This window comes from Ascaphus truei, chromosome 6 (genome assembly GCF_040206685.1).
Source record: "Ascaphus truei isolate aAscTru1 chromosome 6, aAscTru1.hap1, whole genome shotgun sequence".
In the NCBI taxonomy this organism is placed as follows: Eukaryota; Metazoa; Chordata; class Amphibia; order Anura; family Ascaphidae; genus Ascaphus; species Ascaphus truei.
Genome location: NC_134488.1, coordinates 74,514,634 through 74,536,452, shown reverse-complemented (window position 1 = coordinate 74,536,452; position 21,819 = coordinate 74,514,634). Strand labels below are relative to the sequence as shown.

The following is a 21,819-nucleotide window of genomic DNA, read 5'->3' as shown; positions in this document are numbered from 1 at the left end:
CAGGGGCATTTACACTGCGCATCTCATTACGGGGCATTTACACTGCGCATCTCATTACAGGGGCATTTACACTGCGCATCTCATTACGAGGCATTTACACTGCACTTCTCATTACGGGGCATTTACACTGCGCATCTCATTACAGGGGCCTTTACACTGCGCATCTCATTACAGGGGCCTTTACACTGCGCATCTCATTACAGGGGCATTTACACTGCGCATCTCATTACAGGGGCATTTACACTGCGCATCTCATTACAGGGGCATTTACACTGCGCATCTCATTACAGGGGCATTTACACTGCGCATCTCATTACAGGGGCCTTTACACTGCGCATCTCATTGCAGGGGCATTTACACTGCGCATCTCATTACAGGGGCATTTACACTGCGCATCTCATTACGGGGGCATTACAGGGGCATTTACACTGCGCATCTCATTACGAGGCATTTACAATGCGCATCTCATTACGGGGCATTTACACTGCACTTCTCATTACGGGGCATTTACACTGCGCATCTCATTACGGGGCATTTACACTGCGCATCTCATTACAGGGGCCTTTACACTGCGCATCTCATTACAGGGGCCTTTACACTGCGCATCTCATTACAGGGGCATTTACACTGCGCATCTCATTACGGGGCAATTACACTGCGCATCTCATTAAAGGGGCACTTACACTGCGCATCTCATTACATCTCATTACCACTGCGCATCTCATTACGGGGGCACTTACACTGCGCATCTCATTACATCTCATTACCACTGCGCATCTCATTACGGGGCATTTACACTGCACTTCTCATTACGGGGCATTTACACTGCGCATCTCATTACAGGGGCATTTACACTGCGCATCTCATTACAGGGGCATTTACACTGCGCATCTCATTACAGGGGCATTTACACTGCGCATCTCATTACAGGGGCATTTACACTGCGCATCTCATTACAGGGGCATTTACACTGCGCATCTCATTACAGGGGCCTTTACACTGCGCATCTCATTACAGGGGCATTTACACTGCGCATCTCATTACGAGGCATTTACAATGCGCATCTCATTACGGGGCATTTACACTGCGCATCTCATTACAGGGGCCTTTACACTGCGCATCTCATTACGGGGGCCTTTACACTGCGCATCTCATTACGGGGGCCTTTACACTGCGCATCTCATTACGGGGGCCTTTACACTGCGCATCTCATTACGGGGGCCTTTACACTGCGCATCTCATTACGGGGGCCTTTACACTGCGCATCTCATTACGGGGGCCTTTACACTGCGCATCTCATTACGGGGGCCTTTACACTGCGCATCTCATTACGGGGGCCTTTACACTGCGCATCTCATTACGGGGGCCTTTACACTGCGCATCTCATTACGGGGGCCTTTACACTGCGCATCTCATTACGGGGGCCTTTACACTGCGCATCTCATTACGGGGGCCTTTACACTGCGCATCTCATTACGGGGGCCTTTACACTGCGCATCTCATTACGGGGGCCTTTACACTGCGCATCTCATTACGGGGGCCTTTACACTGCGCATCTCATTACGGGGGCCTTTACACTGCGCATCTCATTACGGGGGCCTTTACACTGCGCATCTCATTACGGGGGCCTTTACACTGCGCATCTCATTACGGGGGCCTTTACACTGCGCATCTCATTACGGGGGCCTTTACACTGCGCATCTCATTACGGGGGCCTTTACACTGCGCATCTCATTACGGGGGCCTTTACACTGCGCATCTCATTACGGGGGCCTTTACACTGCGCATCTCATTACGGGGGCCTTTACACTGCGCATCTCATTACGGGGGCCTTTACACTGCGCATCTCATTACGGGGGCCTTTACACTGCGCATCTCATTACGGGGGCCTTTACACTGCGCATCTCATTACGGGGGCCTTTACACTGCGCATCTCATTACGGGGGCCTTTACACTGCGCATCTCATTACGGGGGCCTTTACACTGCGCATCTCATTACGGGGGCCTTTACACTGCGCATCTCATTACGGGGGCCTTTACACTGCGCATCTCATTACGGGGGCCTTTACACTGCGCATCTCATTACGGGGGCCTTTACACTGCGCATCTCATTACGGGGGCCTTTACACTGCGCATCTCATTACGGGGGCCTTTACACTGCGCATCTCATTACGGGGGCCTTTACACTGCGCATCTCATTACGGGGGCCTTTACACTGCGCATCTCATTACGGGGGCCTTTACACTGCGCATCTCATTACGGGGGCCTTTACACTGCGCATCTCATTACGGGGGCCTTTACACTGCGCATCTCATTACGGGGGCATTTACACTGCGCATCTCATTACGGGGGCATTTACACTGCGCATCTCATTACGGGGGCATTTACACTGCGCATCTCATTACGGGGGCATTTACACTGCGCATCTCATTACGGGGGCCTTTACACTGCGCATCTCATTACGGGGGCATTTACACTGCGCATCTCATTACGGGGGCCTTTACACTGCGCATCTCATTACGGGGGCCTTTACACTGCGCATCTCATTACGGGGGCCTTTACACTGCGCATCTCATTACGGGGGCCTTTACACTGCGCATCTCATTACGGGGGCCTTTACACTGCGCATCTCATTACAGGGGCATTTACACTGCGCATCTCATTACATCTCATTAACACTGCGCATCTCATTACAGGGCATTTACACTGCGCATCTCATTACATCTCATTAACACTGCGCATCTCATTACATCTCATTAACACTGCGCATCTCATTACATCTCATTAACACTGCGCATCTCATTACGGGGGCATTTACACTGCGCATCTCATTACGGGGCATTTACACTGCGCATCTCATTACATCTCATTACCACTGCGCATCTCATTACATCTCATTAACACTGCGCATCTCATTACGGGGGCATTTACACTGCGCATCTCATTACAGGGGCACTTACACTGCGCATCTCATTACATCTCATTACCACTGCGCATCTCATTACGGGGGCCTTTACACTGCGCATCTCATTACGGGGGCCTTTACACTGCGCATCTCATTACGGGGGCATTTACACTGCGCATCTCATTACGGGGGCATTTACACTGCGCATCTCATTACGGGGGCATTTACACTGCGCATCTCATTACGGGGGCATTTACACTGCGCATCTCATTACGGGGGCCTTTACACTGCGCATCTCATTACGGGGGCATTTACACTGCGCATCTCATTACGGGGGCCTTTACACTGCGCATCTCATTACGGGGGCCTTTACACTGCGCATCTCATTACGGGGGCCTTTACACTGCGCATCTCATTACGGGGGCCTTTACACTGCGCATCTCATTACGGGGGCCTTTACACTGCGCATCTCATTACGGGGGCCTTTACACTGCGCATCTCATTACAGGGGCATTTACACTGCGCATCTCATTACATCTCATTAACACTGCGCATCTCATTACAGGGCATTTACACTGCGCATCTCATTACATCTCATTAACACTGCGCATCTCATTACATCTCATTAACACTGCGCATCTCATTACATCTCATTAACACTGCGCATCTCATTACGGGGGCATTTACACTGCGCATCTCATTACGGGGCATTTACACTGCGCATCTCATTACATCTCATTACCACTGCGCATCTCATTACATCTCATTAACACTGCGCATCTCTTTACGGGGGCATTTACACTGCGCATCTCATTACAGGGGCACTTACACTGCGCATCTCATTACATCTCATTACCACTGCGCATCTCATTACATCTCATTAACACTGCGCATCTCATTACGGGGGCATTTACACTGCGCATCTCATTACATCTCATTAACAATGCGCATCTCATTACAGGGCATTTACACTGCGCATCTCATTACATCTCATTAACAATGCGCATCTCATTACGGGGCATTTCCACTGCGCATCTCATTACAGGGGCATTTACACTGCGCATCTCATTACAGGGGCATTTACACTGCGCATCTCATTACATCTCATTACATCTCATTAACACTGCGCATCTCATTACAGGGCATTAACACTGCGCATCTCATTACATCTCATTAACACTGTGCATCTCATTACATCTCATTAACACTGCGCATCTCATTAACACTGCGCATCTCATTACGGGGCATTTACACTGCGCATCTCATTACATCTCATTACCACTGCGCATCTCATTACATCTCATTAACACTGCGCATCTCATTACATCTCATTACCACTGCGCATGTCATTACAGGGCATTTACACTGCGCATCTCATTACATCTCATTAACACTGCGCATCTCATTAACACTGCGCATCTCATTACGGGGCATTTACACTGCGCATCTCATTACATCTCATTACCACTACGCATCTCATTACCACTGCGCATCTCATTACATCTCATTAACACTGCGCATCTCATTACATCTCATTACCACTGCGCATGTCATTACAGGGCATTTACACTGCGCATCTCATTACATCTCATTAACACTGCGCATCTCATTACGGGCATTTACACTGCGCATCTCATTACAGGGGCATTTATACTGCGCATCTCATTACATCTCATTAACACTGCGCATCTCATTACTGGGGCATTTACACTGCGCATCTCATTACATCTCATTAATACTGCGCATCTCATTACATCTCATTACATCTCATTACATCTCATTAATACTGCGCATCTCATTACATCTCATTACCACTGCGCATCTCATTACATCTCATTAACACTGCGCATCTCATTACGGGGGCATTTACACTGCGCATCTCATTACCACTGCGCATCTCATTACAGGGGCATTTACACTGCGCATCTCATTACATCTCATTAATACTGCGCATCTCATTACATCTCATTAACACTGCGCATCTCATTACATCTCATTAACACTGCGCATCTCATTACATCTCATTAACACTGCGCATCTCATTACGGGGGCATTTACACTGCGCATCTCATTACATCTCATTAACAATGCGCATTTCATTACAGGGCATTTACACTGCGCATCTCATTACATCTCATTAACAATGCGCATCTCATTACGGGGCATTTCCACTGCGCATCTCATTACATCTCATTAACACTGCGCATCTCATTACAGGGGCATTTACACTGCGCATCTCATTACATCTCATTACATCTCATTAACACTGCGCATCTCATTACAGGGCATTTACACTGCGCATCTCATTACATCTCATTAACACTGCGCATCTCATTACATCTCATTAACACTGCGCATCTCATTACATCTCATTAACACTGCGCATCTCATTACGGGGCATTTACACTGCGCATCTCATTACATCTCATTACCACTGCGCATCTCATTACATCTCATTAACACTGCGCATCTCATTACGGGGGCATTTACACTGCGCATCTCATTACATCTCATTAACACTGCGCATCTCATTAAGGGCATTTACACTGCGCATCTCATTACATCTCATTAACACTGCGCATCTCATTACGGGGTATTTACACTGCGCATCTCATTACATCTCATTACCACTGCGCATCTCATTACATCTCATTAACACTGCGCATCTCATTACGGGGGCATTTACACTGCGCATCTCATTACATCTCATTAACACTGCGCATCTCATTAAGGGCATTTACACTGCGCATCTCATTACATCTCATTAACACTGCGCATCTCATTACGGGGTATTTACACTGCGCATCTCTTTACATCTCATTAACACTGCGCATATCAATACATCTCATTAACACGGCGCATCTCATTACGGGGCATTTACACTGCGCATCTCATTACAGGGGCATTTATACTGCGCATCTCATTACATCTCATTAATACTGCGCATCTCATTACATCTCATTAACACTGCGCATCTCATTACATCTCATTAACACTGCGCATCTCATTACATCTCATTAACACTGCGCATCTCATTACATCTCATTTACACTGCGCATCTCATTACATCTCATTACCACTGCGCATCTCATTACATCTCATTAACACTGCGCATCTCATTACGGGGGCATTTACACTGCGCATCTCATTACCACTGCGCATCTCATTACAGGGGCATTTACACTGCGCATCTCATTACATCTCATTAACACTGCGCATCTCATTACAGGGCATTTACACTGCGCATCTCATTACATCTCATTAACACTGCGCATCTCATTACATCTCATTAACACTGCGCATCTCATAACATCTCATTAACACTGCGCTTCTCATTACGGGGCATTTACACTGCGCATCTCATTACATCTCATTAACACTGCGCATCTCATTACGGGGCATTTACAATGCGCATCTCATTACAGGGGCATTAACACTGCGCATCTCATTACATCTCAATAACACTGCGCATCTCATTACGGGGCATTTACACTGCGCATCTCATTACAGGGGCATTTACACTGCGCATCTCATTACAGGGGCATTTACACTGCGCATCTCATTACATGTCAATAACACTGCGCATCTCATTACGGGGCATTTACACTGCGCATCTCATTACAGGGGCATTTACACTGCGCATCTCATTACAGGGGCATTAACACTGCGCATCTAATTTAAGGGGCATTTACACTGTGCATCTCATTAACACTGCACATCTCATTACAGGGGCCGTTACACTGCGCATCGCATTACAGGGGCCGTTACACTGCGCATCGCATTACAGGGGCCGTTACACTGCGCATCGCATTACAGGGGCCGTTACACTGCGCATCGCATTACAGGGGCCGTTACACTGCGCATCTCATTACAGGGGCCGTTACACTGCGCATCGCATTACAGGGGCCGTTACACTGCGCATCGCATTACAGGGGCCGTTACACTGCGCATCGCATTACAGGGGCCGTTACACTGCGCATCGCATTACACACTTATATCTGGGCACCATCCTTCCACACATCCTTCAGGAATATTTTGGTGGGGTGTATGTCCCACCCGAGCTCAGTACATAAACGGTCTGATAAGGAGACAGTGGCCAATCTGTTGGGCAACATTTTAGTCCTTTAGTTCCTTGAAACCTGCACATATATTGGTAGCCGGGCCGTGATTTACTTGGGGGCGCCCCCTTGGGAGGTGTCCCCTTGTACCTCTAACCGGTTTTCCAGTACCCCACTCCCCTTGTTAGTATCGGAGATACCCATATATTGCCTTATTACCTGCATCACCTATATACCGGCGTCAAACCTTCTTTCCTAAACACACTCCATAGTGCCTGGTAGTGGCCTCGATAATTGGGGTTACCCTATTTTTTCCTGTTTTTCGAGATGCACTACATTGAAACGAAGGGCATGTTGCACGGACATTTTACAAAATTAATAACATTTATTCTTGTTTTAAAGGTCCCACTAAATAGCCTATAATAATTTTGAAATAAAGCAAATGCACTCTGCTCTCTAAATTATCGGCCACTAGTTAACCTTAAAAAGACAAAAGTAGAAAAGTAAGTACATTTTCCCCCTTTCCCAGAGCGCGATACGTCACCTTCATTAGGGTACAAGTTGGAATGTACTGATGTATTAAATGCAATGCATTACAGGTCACTTTTGTAGCAAAGGGAATTTAATTAGAATGATGTATTAAATGCGTCTGTAAAGAGCTTTTTAGTTTGCAGACGATGGCTACAGAAGCTGTTATTATTTGAACAGATTGTGCAGACTTCTTCTTTGAGAACCAACCTGCGTTACTAGCGAAGCCCTAATGGAAATGTTTGAACGGCCAAGATCTTGACTGTATCTGGCTATGGTGGATTGCAAATAAAAAATTGAGCCCATTTCCCAAAATACAGGAGTTAAATAACAATTTATATGGTATTAAATGCACACCAGATGTCTCAGCACCTACAATATTTCAGCAAAAAATGCTCGGTTTAAAGTAACATGTATTTTTTGTGTGTATGTGTGTGGATTAAGGCTAATGACAACAGCATAACGACATTGAAGTGTTTTCACTGTTACTATAGTTACTGTGCTTTTACTTTAAAAAAAAAAAGTATTGTGTCAATTCCATTGGGTGGGAAACACATTCTTTATGTAAAATGTTAATGGATACCATCTGCCGAATAGAAAACGTAAATGCAGCAATGCCAGTCTAACGACATGTCATCATATGTTCTTGGTCTTAAGGCTGGAGCTTTATTCCTACCCAAGTATACAGAGTGCCTTATGCATTCGATCAGGGGTGGGCAACTCTAGTCCTCAAGAGCTACCAACAGGTCATGTTTTTAGGATATCCCTGCTTCAGCACAGTTGGCTCAATCAGTGACTCAGACAAATACTGAGCCACCTGTGCTGAAGACAGGATATCCCGAAAACCTGCTTTTGTGGCACCCTAGAGACTCGGTAATGGACAACGGTGCGTTCTACATTTTTAGAGCTACTGTACAATGACTGAGTGCCTTGTCTTAGAAGTGCAGTAATTACTTGATTAAAAGTAAAGATGCACGTGTGTTCAACATCGCTTTGTGTTTATTTAATTTTTTTATTTATTTTTCCGGTTAGGGAGAAATAAGTGAATATTTTATAAGAACTGTCAGTATCAAAAATTCTAGGAAAATAGTCCAATTTTCCCATACGAAGTATATTTACGTTTGTTTTTTTCACCGTGAATATGCTGCCATTTTTTTTAATTATTAAATATTCATTCATTTGTGACGTTTTAGAATTTGCAAAAAATGTGCCTCTCTATAAAAAGTAATGTTTAAAATTGCTTTGTGGGGCGGCATTCTTTTAATAGAGTGGTAATTGCAGCTAGGGTTGAGAGATGGCTGCTATAAAAATACTGGACACAATGGTGAAAAGTGCAACGCACTCGAGACAAACACACACCCCTCTCTGCTCCATGCTGTTTCTTCCTCTCAATGGCCCAACCCCCAGGCTTCTGACACCACCCCCTGATTGGATGCTGCTGGTTATTAGTTTGGTTCATTAGAGGCCAGACATACCATAAACTGCTACATTGGTGTTTTATATATACACTCATTATTAGTGTGGTTTTAAAGGGATTGGTCATGGATTTATCACTACCAATCCTTGTTTCGCAATTATTTTTAAGTATTACAATTAAAATGTTTTATTAATATTACAATTCATTACACTAACTTTGAGTGCATTCAACAGGGATTCATTCTCTTTTTCTTTATATGCCTATTATCCCTATTGTACCATAGTTCACGTTTCTCTCTGTTAGGCTGATGCAGCATGTTTTTTTCCCCCTTCTTACCCCTTTCCCCCATCTTTTTAATGCAGCCAATCAAGATAAAGGAAGCTGCCCAGCCCACTAGCAACAGCCCTGCTCTCTCCCTGCTCAGGGAAATCCGCTGCCCCCAAAGTCGCCAGGTCACTATGTCCAGAGAGGTAATAACAGACACATACATGTACAGTATTACCTCTATTATTTTACAGGACAGAGTATCCAAATATAGGACACCTTGATTCAATACTGGACACCTGGCAACCCTGGAGGCAGCAGTTGCTTAGCTTTAAGGAAATTACATTTCCAAAACGGACGATCGTTCAGCAAAGATCCTGCTTCCCCGGGTTCACATTATGGCTGCCTATTTCAAGAGAGGAAGAGTTGTGCCTTTGTAAATGGTTGCTATAGCAACCCAAGGAAGCTTAATACATTAAAACTCATAAAGGGCATGGGGAGGGGGGGAAGCAATATTATCTAATACTACACCACTGATATTAAAAAGACCACATATGTGTGATGTTGAATGTTTGCTTAATACAGTAAAACACATTAAAGGGGGGAGGGTTTAAGGAAATGCAGTAAGTATTATGTAATACCACACAAATGATTTGTAAGAATGTATTGCTGCTTTAAAATTGCTTCTGGAGAAATATTTCAGATGTTTTTGTATTTGGGGGAAACAGGATAAAAATGATTTTGTCCGCAGCGTGTGTGACCAGGGCCGCCAACGGGGGGAGAGAAGGGAGAGGTGTCCCCGGGCCCGGAGGCAACGGGGGATCCGGCCGTCCGTCGCTGCAAGTTGGACCCGACCTTTGGCCAGGCCCGGCTGGGTCCCGGCTCTCACTCAGCTGCTGCAGGCCACTCGCTCACTGTGTCCCACGCCGAGCTTCCACCTGCGGCACACGACGGCCCTCTCTAACGTCAGAGCCGAAAGTAAGATGGCTTGCGGTGCATGCCGGCATGAGAGGGAGGTCCGGCACACGCTAATAGTGGAAGCATGTGGGACACAGTGAGGGAGAGGCCTGCAGGCAGCTGATGGAGAGCCGGGGCCCGGTCGTGACCAACTTGCAGTGCCGGCTGCGTCCCCCCGCAGCCTCCGGGCCCAGCCTGAGAATAGCCCCAAGGTAAGTGTTTTTATATATGTATTGGGGAGAGTGGGGGGATTTTCATGTGTATTGGGGGGAGCGGGGATTCTTTTTAATAATATTGATGGGGGAAGCGGGGGTCTTTTTAATATGTATTTTGTGGGGGGATTGAGTGAAAGTGGGGCAATTGACGGAAGGTGGGGGTGAGGGTGTGAGTGAGTGAGGAAAAGAGGGAGTAAGAGAGACGCAGGGGAGATACATACGAGGCGGAAGAGGGATAAGTGAGAGAGTGGAGGGAAATACATTGGGGAGAGGGGGGGGAGATAGAGGAGGCTCATCGGTGTGAAATGGGGGGATCGTGATATCGCCGACACGGGGGGGGGGGGGGGGGGGCGCCCATAAGTAACTAGTCCTGGGCCCCGAGAAATCTGTCAGCGGCCCTGTCTGTGACTACCATTGCACATGTTCAGTGCAGCTTTCTCTTTTCATTAAAACCTTTCTTTGTTGTATATTTTTGCTCTAGTTTCTTGTTGTGATGCCAAGTTCTGGTCTTTGCATCAAAGCCAGGTGAGCAGTATCCCCACTGTCCAAGACATCCACCACACGGACGTCATCGAAGACTTTGTCAAGTACTTTTCTCATAGAGTATGAGACCTGAGGAGTTATAAGCACCGATGTTTCGGGTCTAAATTTGAAAAAGCTCTTATATTTTCTGTATTCATAAACAGGCATTCACAATGTGAAAAATTAATAAAGGGATGTCACAGACATGTTTCCTATTTTGTATTGGCACTTTAAGAATGACAAAACCACAACCAAGTCCACATGTAGATGAGACGTGTGTGTGTTTTAATGTTTTAAAGCCCCAACTGCTCTAAATGCACTGTTTTGCAGAAAAAGCACGCTAATTTTTAGAACTAACATTCTGAAAACATTTTATTTGCAGAACGGTGGAAAAGTAAATGAGCAAATACCACGTGAAGTCTTTAAAGTTGGACAGGAAATATTTGAATGGATTCCTTTTCCCACTGACCCAGTTGTCCATGCTGGAAACGAACAATGTGTTAACAGGCAGGAAGTGTGTGTAGAACTTGAGCAGGATGCCGGCAACTTCTACATTTCATCTGGAAAACTAGGTCTTGAATTTGAGGACACAGCTGAGCAACTGAACAGTAGACTTAATGTGGAGCAGCTTTGTGTTGAACTGCCCAAGCAAAAGAACAAACATCTCCCAGACAAACATTCAGTACAGAAATGTAGGGAACGAGATACTTCAGTAAAGCAGTCTCTTCACAAGCAGTCATCTGCCAAAATTACAAGAGAGGACAAGGTTTGGTCAAGGGACCCAAAAGGAGATGACCAGCCGACTCAAGGAGAGCTAAGGAAAGAGCCACACTTTTATGCCTCAACGATGCAGTATGCTGGAGAAGAAATTAGACCAAGTGGCATTACCACAAAGAACCTTGAAGGAACTGCAGACAAAGGAGCAGAGGCTATGGGGTCATTGGAGAGCTGTCCCATGTGTCTGACGCAGTTTTCTAAACAGTGAGTTTTTTTATTGGTCTGAAAAAGGCTCGATAGTAAACTATTTTGTCCCTTGTGATTTGGTGGCTTTAGCTTTCTAAATCAGAAGTGGGTGTCACTGTCCACATTTTCAAAACCAGTAGGCAATATTAAATCATTGTTTGACTTGCTTAGGTTCAGCTTATAGACCATGGTACAAGTTCCAGTTTAATAAATCAGTTCCTAAACAGTTGCCTATGTTTGTTGTTTAAGATGCTTAAACCATTCCCTACTAAATTGCACTAATTTTTTTTCCACCATGCAGGTTATCTCCGCTTGATATTGACAGCCACCTTGCTCAGTGTTTGTCTGAAACAACAGAAGATGTGACTTGGTAAATATAAAGAATTGAAGGAGGGCAGTGCTGATATACTGAAAAAATTCTGTTCAGACAGCCTAAAAGGATTTGAACCCACATGTCCAAAATGAGCCTTAGCTCATGATCACCTATCCTGAGTTGGCTGGTAGCAGCAGCAGCTCTTTTGATGTGGCACATGCGAAATAAGTTGATGCAATTTTCTGTCTGGGAACAAAAGGAGCTGTAAGACGCACACGGAAATTCATAATATGAAGACTGCAGCCTTGGTTACAGGTTGGCTGCTTAATTTGAAAAACATACAATGTATGTCCTTCAATTAGTTGATTTATTATATGTATATTTTTCAAACATACAAAAAACAACGAGCACGCTAATCTCGCTAAAAGCTTATGCAAAAAGGGCGGGAAAAAAAGCAACATTTCTAATATTTGTATGTAGAGGAATAAAAATTCACTTATTTGCAACCATGAAGTGCCTGCTTTCTTAATTTATGCACAATACCAAACTGTATATTGGCAGTAGTACAGTACCTATTATTTATCTGCACTACAACCCCTAGGGCCTTGATTATACTAAGAGCTGCAGGGCGGCAGCGATATCCTGTGATGTCATCCTGCGCTGCTCTCAAGCGGTATCTTGATTATACCAGGGAGACAGGCGAGAAGAGTAGCAGAGGAGGTGTGAATGTGAGCAGTTCGCCCTCATTGGCTGAACCGCTCACGTGACGCGACCGTCGCCGGCCAATAACAAAATCCTCTGTCTCCTCTCCAGTCGTTTGCCCTGCAGCTCCAGGCGCAGCGCAGGCTGCGACAGGTATATTTACTTGAATTGGATTGATGTATTTTGTTTTTTTAGCTGCCAGCATTTTTCGGTATATTCAGAGCCTAAGTGTGTGCCCTGATCGATTACGTACGTATGTAGTAACCTTTAAAAAAATTTTGTTTATTATAACACTCTAAAAAAATGTATGTAACATACAAGTATCATCCTATTATAGTCTACTACATACTTTCAATGCAAATGACTTAAAAATAAATCAGGGGGGAGAGTGGTATCACTGGAGTGAATACATATACAGTATAAAGGTTCTGAAGCGCAAAACAGTACTGTATAGCGTTCCACATCAAAGTACTCAAAATGCTCCAGTACTAGACTGTTCTATAAAAGATGATATATATGTGTGACTCAGCTCAATTTAGCAGGTAGCTTTAATTGGACAGGAAAATAAGAACAAAGCTGGAACTAATTACTTTACCATCTATAAAACACTGCACGCCTTCACTTTAAATTTTACCACTCCAGGAAGAAGCCCACTCAGGGTGAAACATGTTGAGTGTTTACTTTACTACAGCCTTTATGTAATCTTCTATTTTGAGGGACTTATGATGGATCTGATGCAGCATTTTGGACTTTATTTTTTGTTCCTGTTATAAGCAGACTTTGGAAACACATCCTGTACAATCAATATGGACACAAACTCTACACAATCTAGCTGCAGCTGAGTATTACCCTCCTCTTACTGTTTGGGCATTACCTGTCCTTGCAGTGCAGTGCACTTTGTGGTGTTTTCAATATGTATGACTCTGTTTGCTAATATGTCTTTATTAGTCATATTTTTCTTTATTTGCTGCATCAGTTCTCATTGATTTCATTTTGGGGAAATGCTGTTCAGGGTATAACTTTTATTATTGTTATATTATTTTTCCCTGGTTGCTTTATTTCTTTTTTCCCCCTCTGTTTTTGGTATACATACTAATTTTTCCTGGCTATATACTGGGTCATTGACTATATACTTTTTCCAACGCAATGATTTATTATTCTTTCATGCATATGTCAGTGGGAATATATTTTGTATTGCCTATTATGTTAGACTAAACTACTTTGTTGTCATTATTTAAACTTTATTTAGACACATTTTAGTTTTTCTTTTTTCTCTTTGTAATACTGAAAGTGTTTGATTAGTAGTCCTCTCTTTATATTTTTGATACATATATATTTTCATAGGCTGTCTTTAGTATTTTTATGTTTTTAAGTTAGTGTGTCTTGTTGTTTAATTAATAAAATCTTGTTCATTTTTTCTGAATTGGCGGAGCATCTGTTTCTTTTTAACCATCTTTATCTTATAGATTAGTTTAGGTGTAATTTAGAGTGCTACTAAGGGGATTGTCTATGTTCTTTTCATCTGTGTGTCTTATATATATATATATATACTTCATTAAAGTTCCAAATTAGATCAAACGGACAGAATGGAGTTTTTCCTGGACAACTGCAGTGAGGAAAGGCCTCTTCTGTCCGTGGTATGCTCATGACCCTGGAATAAGCCCTAATTGATTCAAGCTGCACAAACGATCAGTAGATTATTGAATAGCAGTTATTTTGGCAGGTGTCTATAGTGTTTATGCAGACCAGGCGGGGTGATTGGACCTTTAGCTAGACTTCATGCAGTTTCTCCACTCAATGCTGCTTGCAACGCCCTCTGAATTGCCCTTCTTTCTCAGCTTGCAGCATACTGACCTGAAATGCAATTGTTTACTTAACAGACTTTGTAGGAGAGTAGTACATGTATACATAATACATGTCTGTGCTTGTATTCTGTACAGCAAAGTTGTGCAGCGGTAGCGGGCCTATAGAGCGTATGTGTAATTCAGGTGGCGTGATAAGACCATTGGCAACAGTTAATACGCGGACAGGAACCAACGCCAAAATTCACAATGGGTAACCAGGTGTTATGTGTCTTCACCTCCATTTATTTTACTTTAATGCCCCCAAAAACTCATTTTAAATGGTCTTGTAGTTTTGCCTTTGTAGACAGAGCCACACAGGCAATTAAAATGAATTAACCGGCGTGTACGGTCACAAACAATAACAATGAATAGAAAAGCGGACCTGAAAATAAGTGGGTAAAAAATAAAGTATTCACCAGGTTACTGCCACACGTATGACACCGGTAACATCTGAAACCACCAACGTTGGAGGTTCTAAGAAAATATGATGTATACTTGGATCATTTTCCCCCTCCGATTTTGTGAAAAACTTGGACTATGTCTATAAATTGTAAGGGGTAAGACGTTGACACAAAGGACCAAATACAGGATCAGCTTACAATATACCGCAATGGGTCACCATGTTTCTTATTCACTTACTGGCTGTTGTGTATGGGACTGTAAATACAAACCTGTTCACATTAGTAGAGGTTTTTAGGTCTATGTTATTTGAACTTCCTTGCGGACTGAACCAGGAAATTGGTCATTGTAGCCATATCCAATAAATCTGTTGTATATCCTTCAGAGCAGGGTACCATAAGGATTGATCACCAACGATATGTAAGTCATGAAGGAACGGAGACTGGGGAAGATTTCCAATCAAAGTAGGTGGATGTAACCGCATATTCCTAGCAATTTTCCTTTTAAGAAATGTAGCTGAAAAATGGTTGGACCGGACAAGACCTCTGACATCAAAAAAAAGTTGTGTCCTCAATCCATAAAAGATAAAACAGAGCGCTCTTGCCTCAGCCTAATAAGTTGTAGGACAGGAGCAGTGAGCACTAAACTTCAACCAAACCCGACTTTCCCAACAACTGAATGTCACTCTTTCATTGCACCATTTAGTCTGGATCAGGGCCGCCAACAGCGGGGGAGAAAGGGCACTGGCGTCCCGGGCCGTGTGGGTCAGGGCCGCCAACAGCGGGGGAGAAAGAGCACTGGCGTCCCGGGCCGCGTGGGTCAGGGCCGCCAACAGCAGGGGAGAAAGAGCACTGGCGTCCCGGGCCGCGTGGGTCAGGGGGGCCCGGCCGGGCGCCAGTTAGTTTAAAAAAAAAAATCGCTGTAAAAAAAAAATTTGCCGGGTCTCCCTGTGGCAGCGCCGGAAGAAGGTTGGGTTAAGCTTCCGGCGCGAGAGGGAGGCCCGGCGCGCGCGGGAGGAACATCTGGGGAGGTGCAGCGGGGCCGGTGGCAACTGCAGTGACCAGCCGCAGGGGCCCTCGCAATCACCGCTACCTCTCCCCCCGCAGTCACCACTACCCCCCTCCCCCCCGCAGTCACCACTACCCCCCCACCCCCCCCCGCAGTCACCACTACCCCCCCACCCCCCCGCAGTCACCACTACCACCCCTGCCCATCGGGCCAAAACCACCGCCGCCCCCTCATTGCCACCGCCCCCCCCCCCCCCCGCAGTATCGGGCCAGCATCGGCCGCACCGGTGCATGCGGGAGCAGTGGCGTGGTGAGGGAGGCCTGGCACGCGCAGGAGGAACTTCTGGGGAGGTGCAGTGACCAGCCGCAGGGGCCTCGCAGCCCCAGGAAACCCCCCGCAGCCGCGGACCCCCCCGTGCCCCCTCCCGCAGCATTGGTCCCCCAGCACCAGGCACCGGCACGCTGCGTGCCCCCCCTCCTTTGCAGGTAAGTCTGATATATTTTTTATATATATATATATATATATATGTATATATATATAAAATATATGTTTGGGGGGTATACATATATATATATATATATGTATGGGGGGTATTTTTGTATGGATTGGGGGCTATTGGGGTATTTTTATATGGATTGGGGGTGTTGGGGTATTTGTTATATATATTGGAGAATATATATATATATATATATATATATATATATATATATATATATTCCCAGTAAGATATATATATATTCCCAGTAAGATATATATATATACTGTATTATACATACACACACATACATTCCCAGTAAGATCTATCTAAGTTACTGGGAGTGTGTGTGTATGTATGTATTGGGTAGGTGGGGTTTTTGTATGCATTGGGGGGGGGGGGGGGGGAAGGTTGTATATATTTGGGGGTGGGAAGTTTTTTGCATTGGGGTGTGGGAAGTTTTTTGCATTGGGGTGTGGGAAGTTTTTTGCATTGGGGTGTGGGAAGTTTTTTGGTATATATCTTGTAGGTGGAATTGTGTGTGTGTGTAGGGGGGCGGAATGAGTGTGCGTGGGGTAATTGACGGAGAGGAGAGAGAGGGCGAGTGAGGAAAAGAGGAAGTAAGAGAGAAGCAGAGGAGAGAAATACATGCGAGGCGGGAGGGTGAGACGGAAGGGAGAGAAATACGTGCGAGGCGGGAGGGTGAGACGGAAGGGAGAGAAATACATTTGATGGGGGGGGAAGAGCCCGCTCGTGAGGTGTGAAATGGGAGGGGGGGCGGGCAATACCGCCGACACAGGGGGAGGAGGGGGCCCTGCTTAAAATGTTTGTCCCGGGCCCCACGATTTCTGTTGGCGGCCCTGCTCTGGATACAAATGCTCCTGAGGTATTGTAACAATGTTCTAGTAGAGTTCAAAAGCGTAAGAACAATCAATCTGAGAACTCAAAATAGCAATACTAACAGCTCTGTCATTTATTGGCACCTCCCGTTGAGTTATCAAACTAAATGTATACAAGTGAACGTTAAACGGAGAGGAAGTTGGGAGGAAGTGGGTTCCCTATTAAGAATTTGTTTGTTCTCCTATAGCAGGAGTGGCCAACTCCAGTCCTCAAGAGCCACCACCAAGTTAGGTTTTCAGGATATCCCTGCTTCAGTGGAGGTGGTTCAATCAGTGACTGAACCACCGGTGCTGAAGCAAGGATATCCTTTAAACCTGACCTGTTTGTGGCTCTTGAGGACTGGAGTTGATCACCCCTGTCCTATTGCAATAATGAAGTTCCTGTATTGGTAATGCTAGCAAGTTCAAAGATGACCTACAACTGCCCATATCTCTAGAATTGCTTGGCGGCAGATCCACACGGAACAGTGTCTCCCGCTTGATTGACGCTCAAACGCTGATCAAAAACAGCATGTAAATAAAAAAGGGGACAAAAAACTAAGTAGGGGGAACTGTCCCTTTAAAGGAAGAGGGGGTGCACATTTAAATGTCAACAACATAAGGAGAAGCTACATGATGAGAGATTGATTATAAATAAATCTAGATCCTGCAGTTGATTTCTCACTAAAGCTACACTTTTAAAAGGGCAGATCAGAAGGCAATGATCAGCTGAATAGAATTTGTTTTACCTTTTCCAACTGGTACATTTAGTTTATCTAGGTATTTCTTTATGAAGTAAAAGGTGGCTCATCTGACCTGGTCAATATTTCAGTTGTGTCCGTGAAGGCGGAGCTGCATCATAGTTTCATAGGTTCAGCCACTTCAGCCAAGCTTGATTGTTGTGTTGGGATGGTAAATGGAAAAACCTAAACTGGTTGAAGCTTCCCCTTAAATAGAAATTATTGGTTCTTAATGTCTCAAACTGTTCATTTATTAAAACTCCTGTCACCATATAAAATCCAGCAATAGGTAAAACTGTTACATGAATTTGACCTGCGTGAAAGCTTTCTAAAAATGTGCTGTGATAAAGTCGTCTCCATTTTTTTACAAAAAAAGTCACATTTAGCATGTTGTACAAGTCAATAGAAATAAAAACCTATGCGCTTTTCAGTAAAGTCTTTAATGTGCAAGAATATAAATGATCTTAATTGTTATGGATTAGTATACCATCATCTGCACAATTAACTTGGTCAGCAAGGTCTTAACTTAATTTTACAAAACTACAAGAACATATTTACTGTTTTACAATCATTAAATTAGCTATAATGTTCATTTACTATTTTAAATAAGACAACTAGATAATTACCAGAGCCATTTTCATATATTAGTCTCCCCAAAACCACAATTAATTACAGCCTTCATTTTCTTTAATTTATAAAACAAGTACTTTTATATAAAAAAAATGTCCCCTTCATCATGAACAGAATTGTCATACACTTGCATATGAGCAACAAAACTATTTGGCAACACATGAACATTTGTAATGCCTTAAATTAAATGTATAAAATCAAGTATTTTTGTTATACTTTCCGCAAATATACATGTTTATTCAACCTCCACATTTGACTTCAACAAAACAACCACGTGAAGTTACACAGGTCCAAAACCTCCTTTAAACTCCGTTCCCTGATGCGGTATGCTAGATTTGGGTCGTACAGACTTAAATGCAGAGCGCTCTCCCTTGTACCAGCTTTGTACTGTACCATGACTGAAGTTCCTGTTCTGAAACAGAGAAAGTGCTCAGACACGGCATATATACGGAGAAATGACGTAGAAAACAACCTGACCTGCTGCTTAAACCTTTTGCTGCTCGATAAATTAGTATATTACTAAAGTGACAAATGTCAGCAAAAAGGTTCATAGAAATATATTTATATGCTGATGTCTAAAAAGCAGGTTTGAGTTCTTCAGTTAGGGAGCAACTTAATTGACAGCTTTTCTACCAAGGGAAATATGAAAGTATATCCGTCAGTGTTCTGGTCTGCATTTTGAATATACTTAGTTATTTCTACTTCCGATGCTTTGTTTTATGTTTAAAAATGGAAACCCTCATTCCGGTGAGTAGAACATGATGATAAATGGAACAGCAGTGTGATCGCAGGGCGTTTTTGCCTCTCTGTACATCAGAGAGCTGTAACCTGTATCTCCAAAACTTTAGAACCATGAAAACCGATGATCGACACTAATTCTAGGGAAAAGAGCAAAGGAAGAAAGATATCAAAGATCTAGCTCTATTTGACCCAAAACGGTGGCTATTTTGGGGTGAACCTCTGTGTTATTGAGTTCCAGCTATTTTATTTTCTTATTTTTTTTAGTGCTCATCAAGACATTGCATATGGTGATTATTAGGAACCATGAAATAGCGACTGGGAGGATCTCTATTGCCTTTTTGTTTGACACATTGTGTTGCTGAAAGGGTTAACAATGGATTACTAGCTGTAGTTTATAATATTTATTTGTTGGGTTGCCAACACTTTCCCCTCCAACAAAAACCATCACTGCTTTAAACCAACATGTGCGTCTCTGGACCTGGTTAACGTGTGTGCTCCTAAATTATGGGAATATAAAGGCAATATAGGATAATTTATGGAGATTTTGCACTAACGCCCCTCGAAAGGCTTCAATCGGACACAAGGCAAAAAAATAAACAAATAGAGCTGAAGAAGTTACTTGCCACGACTTGCAAAACAAAATGACGCTTAGCAAGCTAATTCTTATGAAGCATGAGGTCTCATATGGCAATTTGACCTGCCTGTACATGAAGACATTTCACAGTAAAGTGGCTCAGGTGATCCTGTATTCACATAACCTCACTGTCGGATTACAGCAACGGGGAGGTACAGTACAGGCACAAAAAACAACCTTCATCACATGGCCTGTGGCTTTTCCTGCATTCTAAATTAAACGTCTAGTATGCAATTATCAGCAGATACAAAACAAATAACAAAGCTTAACAGCCAACACATCTAGAAAGAAGTGTGCTTTACCGGGGGAAAAATGTGTTAGGTCTGTGTTTGTTAAAGTAAAAATGTAACCCCCCCCCCACCACCACCTTATAACGCTAAAGGATGAGAGGTTATATGTTTGTTTTCACTGAATACTACATAATAGCGGATAAAGTTAGCAAAATATCACACGCTACAAGCTAAGTATTAGGCACATTACATTTTTTTATTTCCAGAAAGCCATTCAATGTGCAAATTAGTTTTTCTCCCATAACTATTCTTATTTTGGTTTCTTATTGCCTTGGAGGTTTAACTACACCAATTTGTTCCCCAAATTGTTTTAATGAAGTGCAATATTGCGGTCATATTTTTTTTTTATACTGTGTTTTTTCCCACCACGCATTACAAAAAGGTCTTCGTTCCTGGAATCGTTTCGGTGCAATTAATTCTCTCAAGACTATTTTATATATAATTTTTTTTTCTCCAGAATTCCAACTATTCCTTTCTATAATCAATATTAATTTTTAAGTAACAAATAAAACACAGCTCCCCTTAACACCCAATTACGTATGTCAGATCACAAGTGCCATAGAGAGGACAGAGTTATGAGTCAAATATTCCCAGTTCTTTGACCTGCTTCTTATTTTCATCTGGTTTTGAGGACCGAAGCCCAATGGATCTAATGCACTAATAGAAGCGAGCTTCTTACGTGATTGCCTGAAAAAACAAAAACGTTCCTCCGCGTGCGCACACTCTCAGATGGAATTAACATATACTGAAGACCCTTCATGAGGCAGGCACTAAATGTGAATCCCTTCTGTAACTCATCCAGATATGTCTGCGTTCATATAAAGCCGCTACTGCCCAGAGAGAGATCCACAACAAATATCTCCCCGTCTGATTTTTAGCAGCGATTCTTGCAGCACTGGCCTTGACTCGGAACCTCGCATCAGTTTTCCAGCCTCGCATGCATATACTGTAGTTAAGGATACAAGTTCGGGATCAAATCACATTTTTTTGTCCATAGAGATATTCCAGTGCTTCATACTGTCTCCTCAGTTGAGAGTAACAATGGGTTAATGTATTCAAAACCTTCAAATTCCGATTGGTCTATTCGTTTTATTACATCTCTGCAAAAGGAGAGAAAGAACACATTTGTAAGCACTGATCTTTTTCATTCTGCTTTATCAGATTTAAGAAAACGGCTGAAAATGTACTATACCGTTATAGCCAACTGTTAAACGCAAAGTTCATCCTATGCATACACATTTTCATTGAGTCTAGGACAGGGGTCGGCAACCTGCGGCTCTTTCCGCACTTACATGCGGCTCTCCTCCGTCCGCAGGTTGCCGCTCCGCAGCTGCTG

At 43.7% G+C, this 21,819-nt stretch overlaps 2 protein-coding genes across 9 annotated transcripts in view; one reads left to right on the top strand and one right to left on the bottom strand.

The window, feature by feature from the left end:
* Positions 1 to 14,065, top strand: part of FAAP20 (FA core complex associated protein 20) — a 40,654-nt gene extending 26,589 nt beyond the window's left edge. For 3 of the 4 annotated variants that reach the window (XM_075604849.1, XM_075604851.1, XM_075604852.1), the window contains 3 exons: positions 9,271 to 9,378; positions 11,249 to 11,847; positions 12,131 to 14,065. In XM_075604849.1, the coding sequence (XP_075460964.1) occupies positions 9,271 to 9,378; positions 11,249 to 11,847; positions 12,131 to 12,203 (780 nt within the window). In that variant the 3' untranslated portion in view covers positions 12,204 to 14,065. The remainder of the gene's footprint in view (positions 1 to 9,270; positions 9,379 to 11,248; positions 11,848 to 12,130) is intronic. The other variant, XM_075604850.1, reaches the window with a different exon arrangement.
* Positions 14,066 to 19,492: 5,427 nt separating this feature from the next.
* PRKCZ (protein kinase C zeta) overlaps positions 19,493 to 21,819 on the bottom strand; it is a 185,783-nt gene continuing 183,456 nt past the window's right edge. For all 5 annotated transcript variants that reach the window (XM_075604845.1, XM_075604843.1, XM_075604846.1 and 2 more), the window contains one exon: positions 19,493 to 21,583. In XM_075604845.1, the coding sequence (XP_075460960.1) occupies positions 21,496 to 21,583 (88 nt within the window). In that variant the 3' untranslated portion in view covers positions 19,493 to 21,495. The remainder of the gene's footprint in view (positions 21,584 to 21,819) is intronic.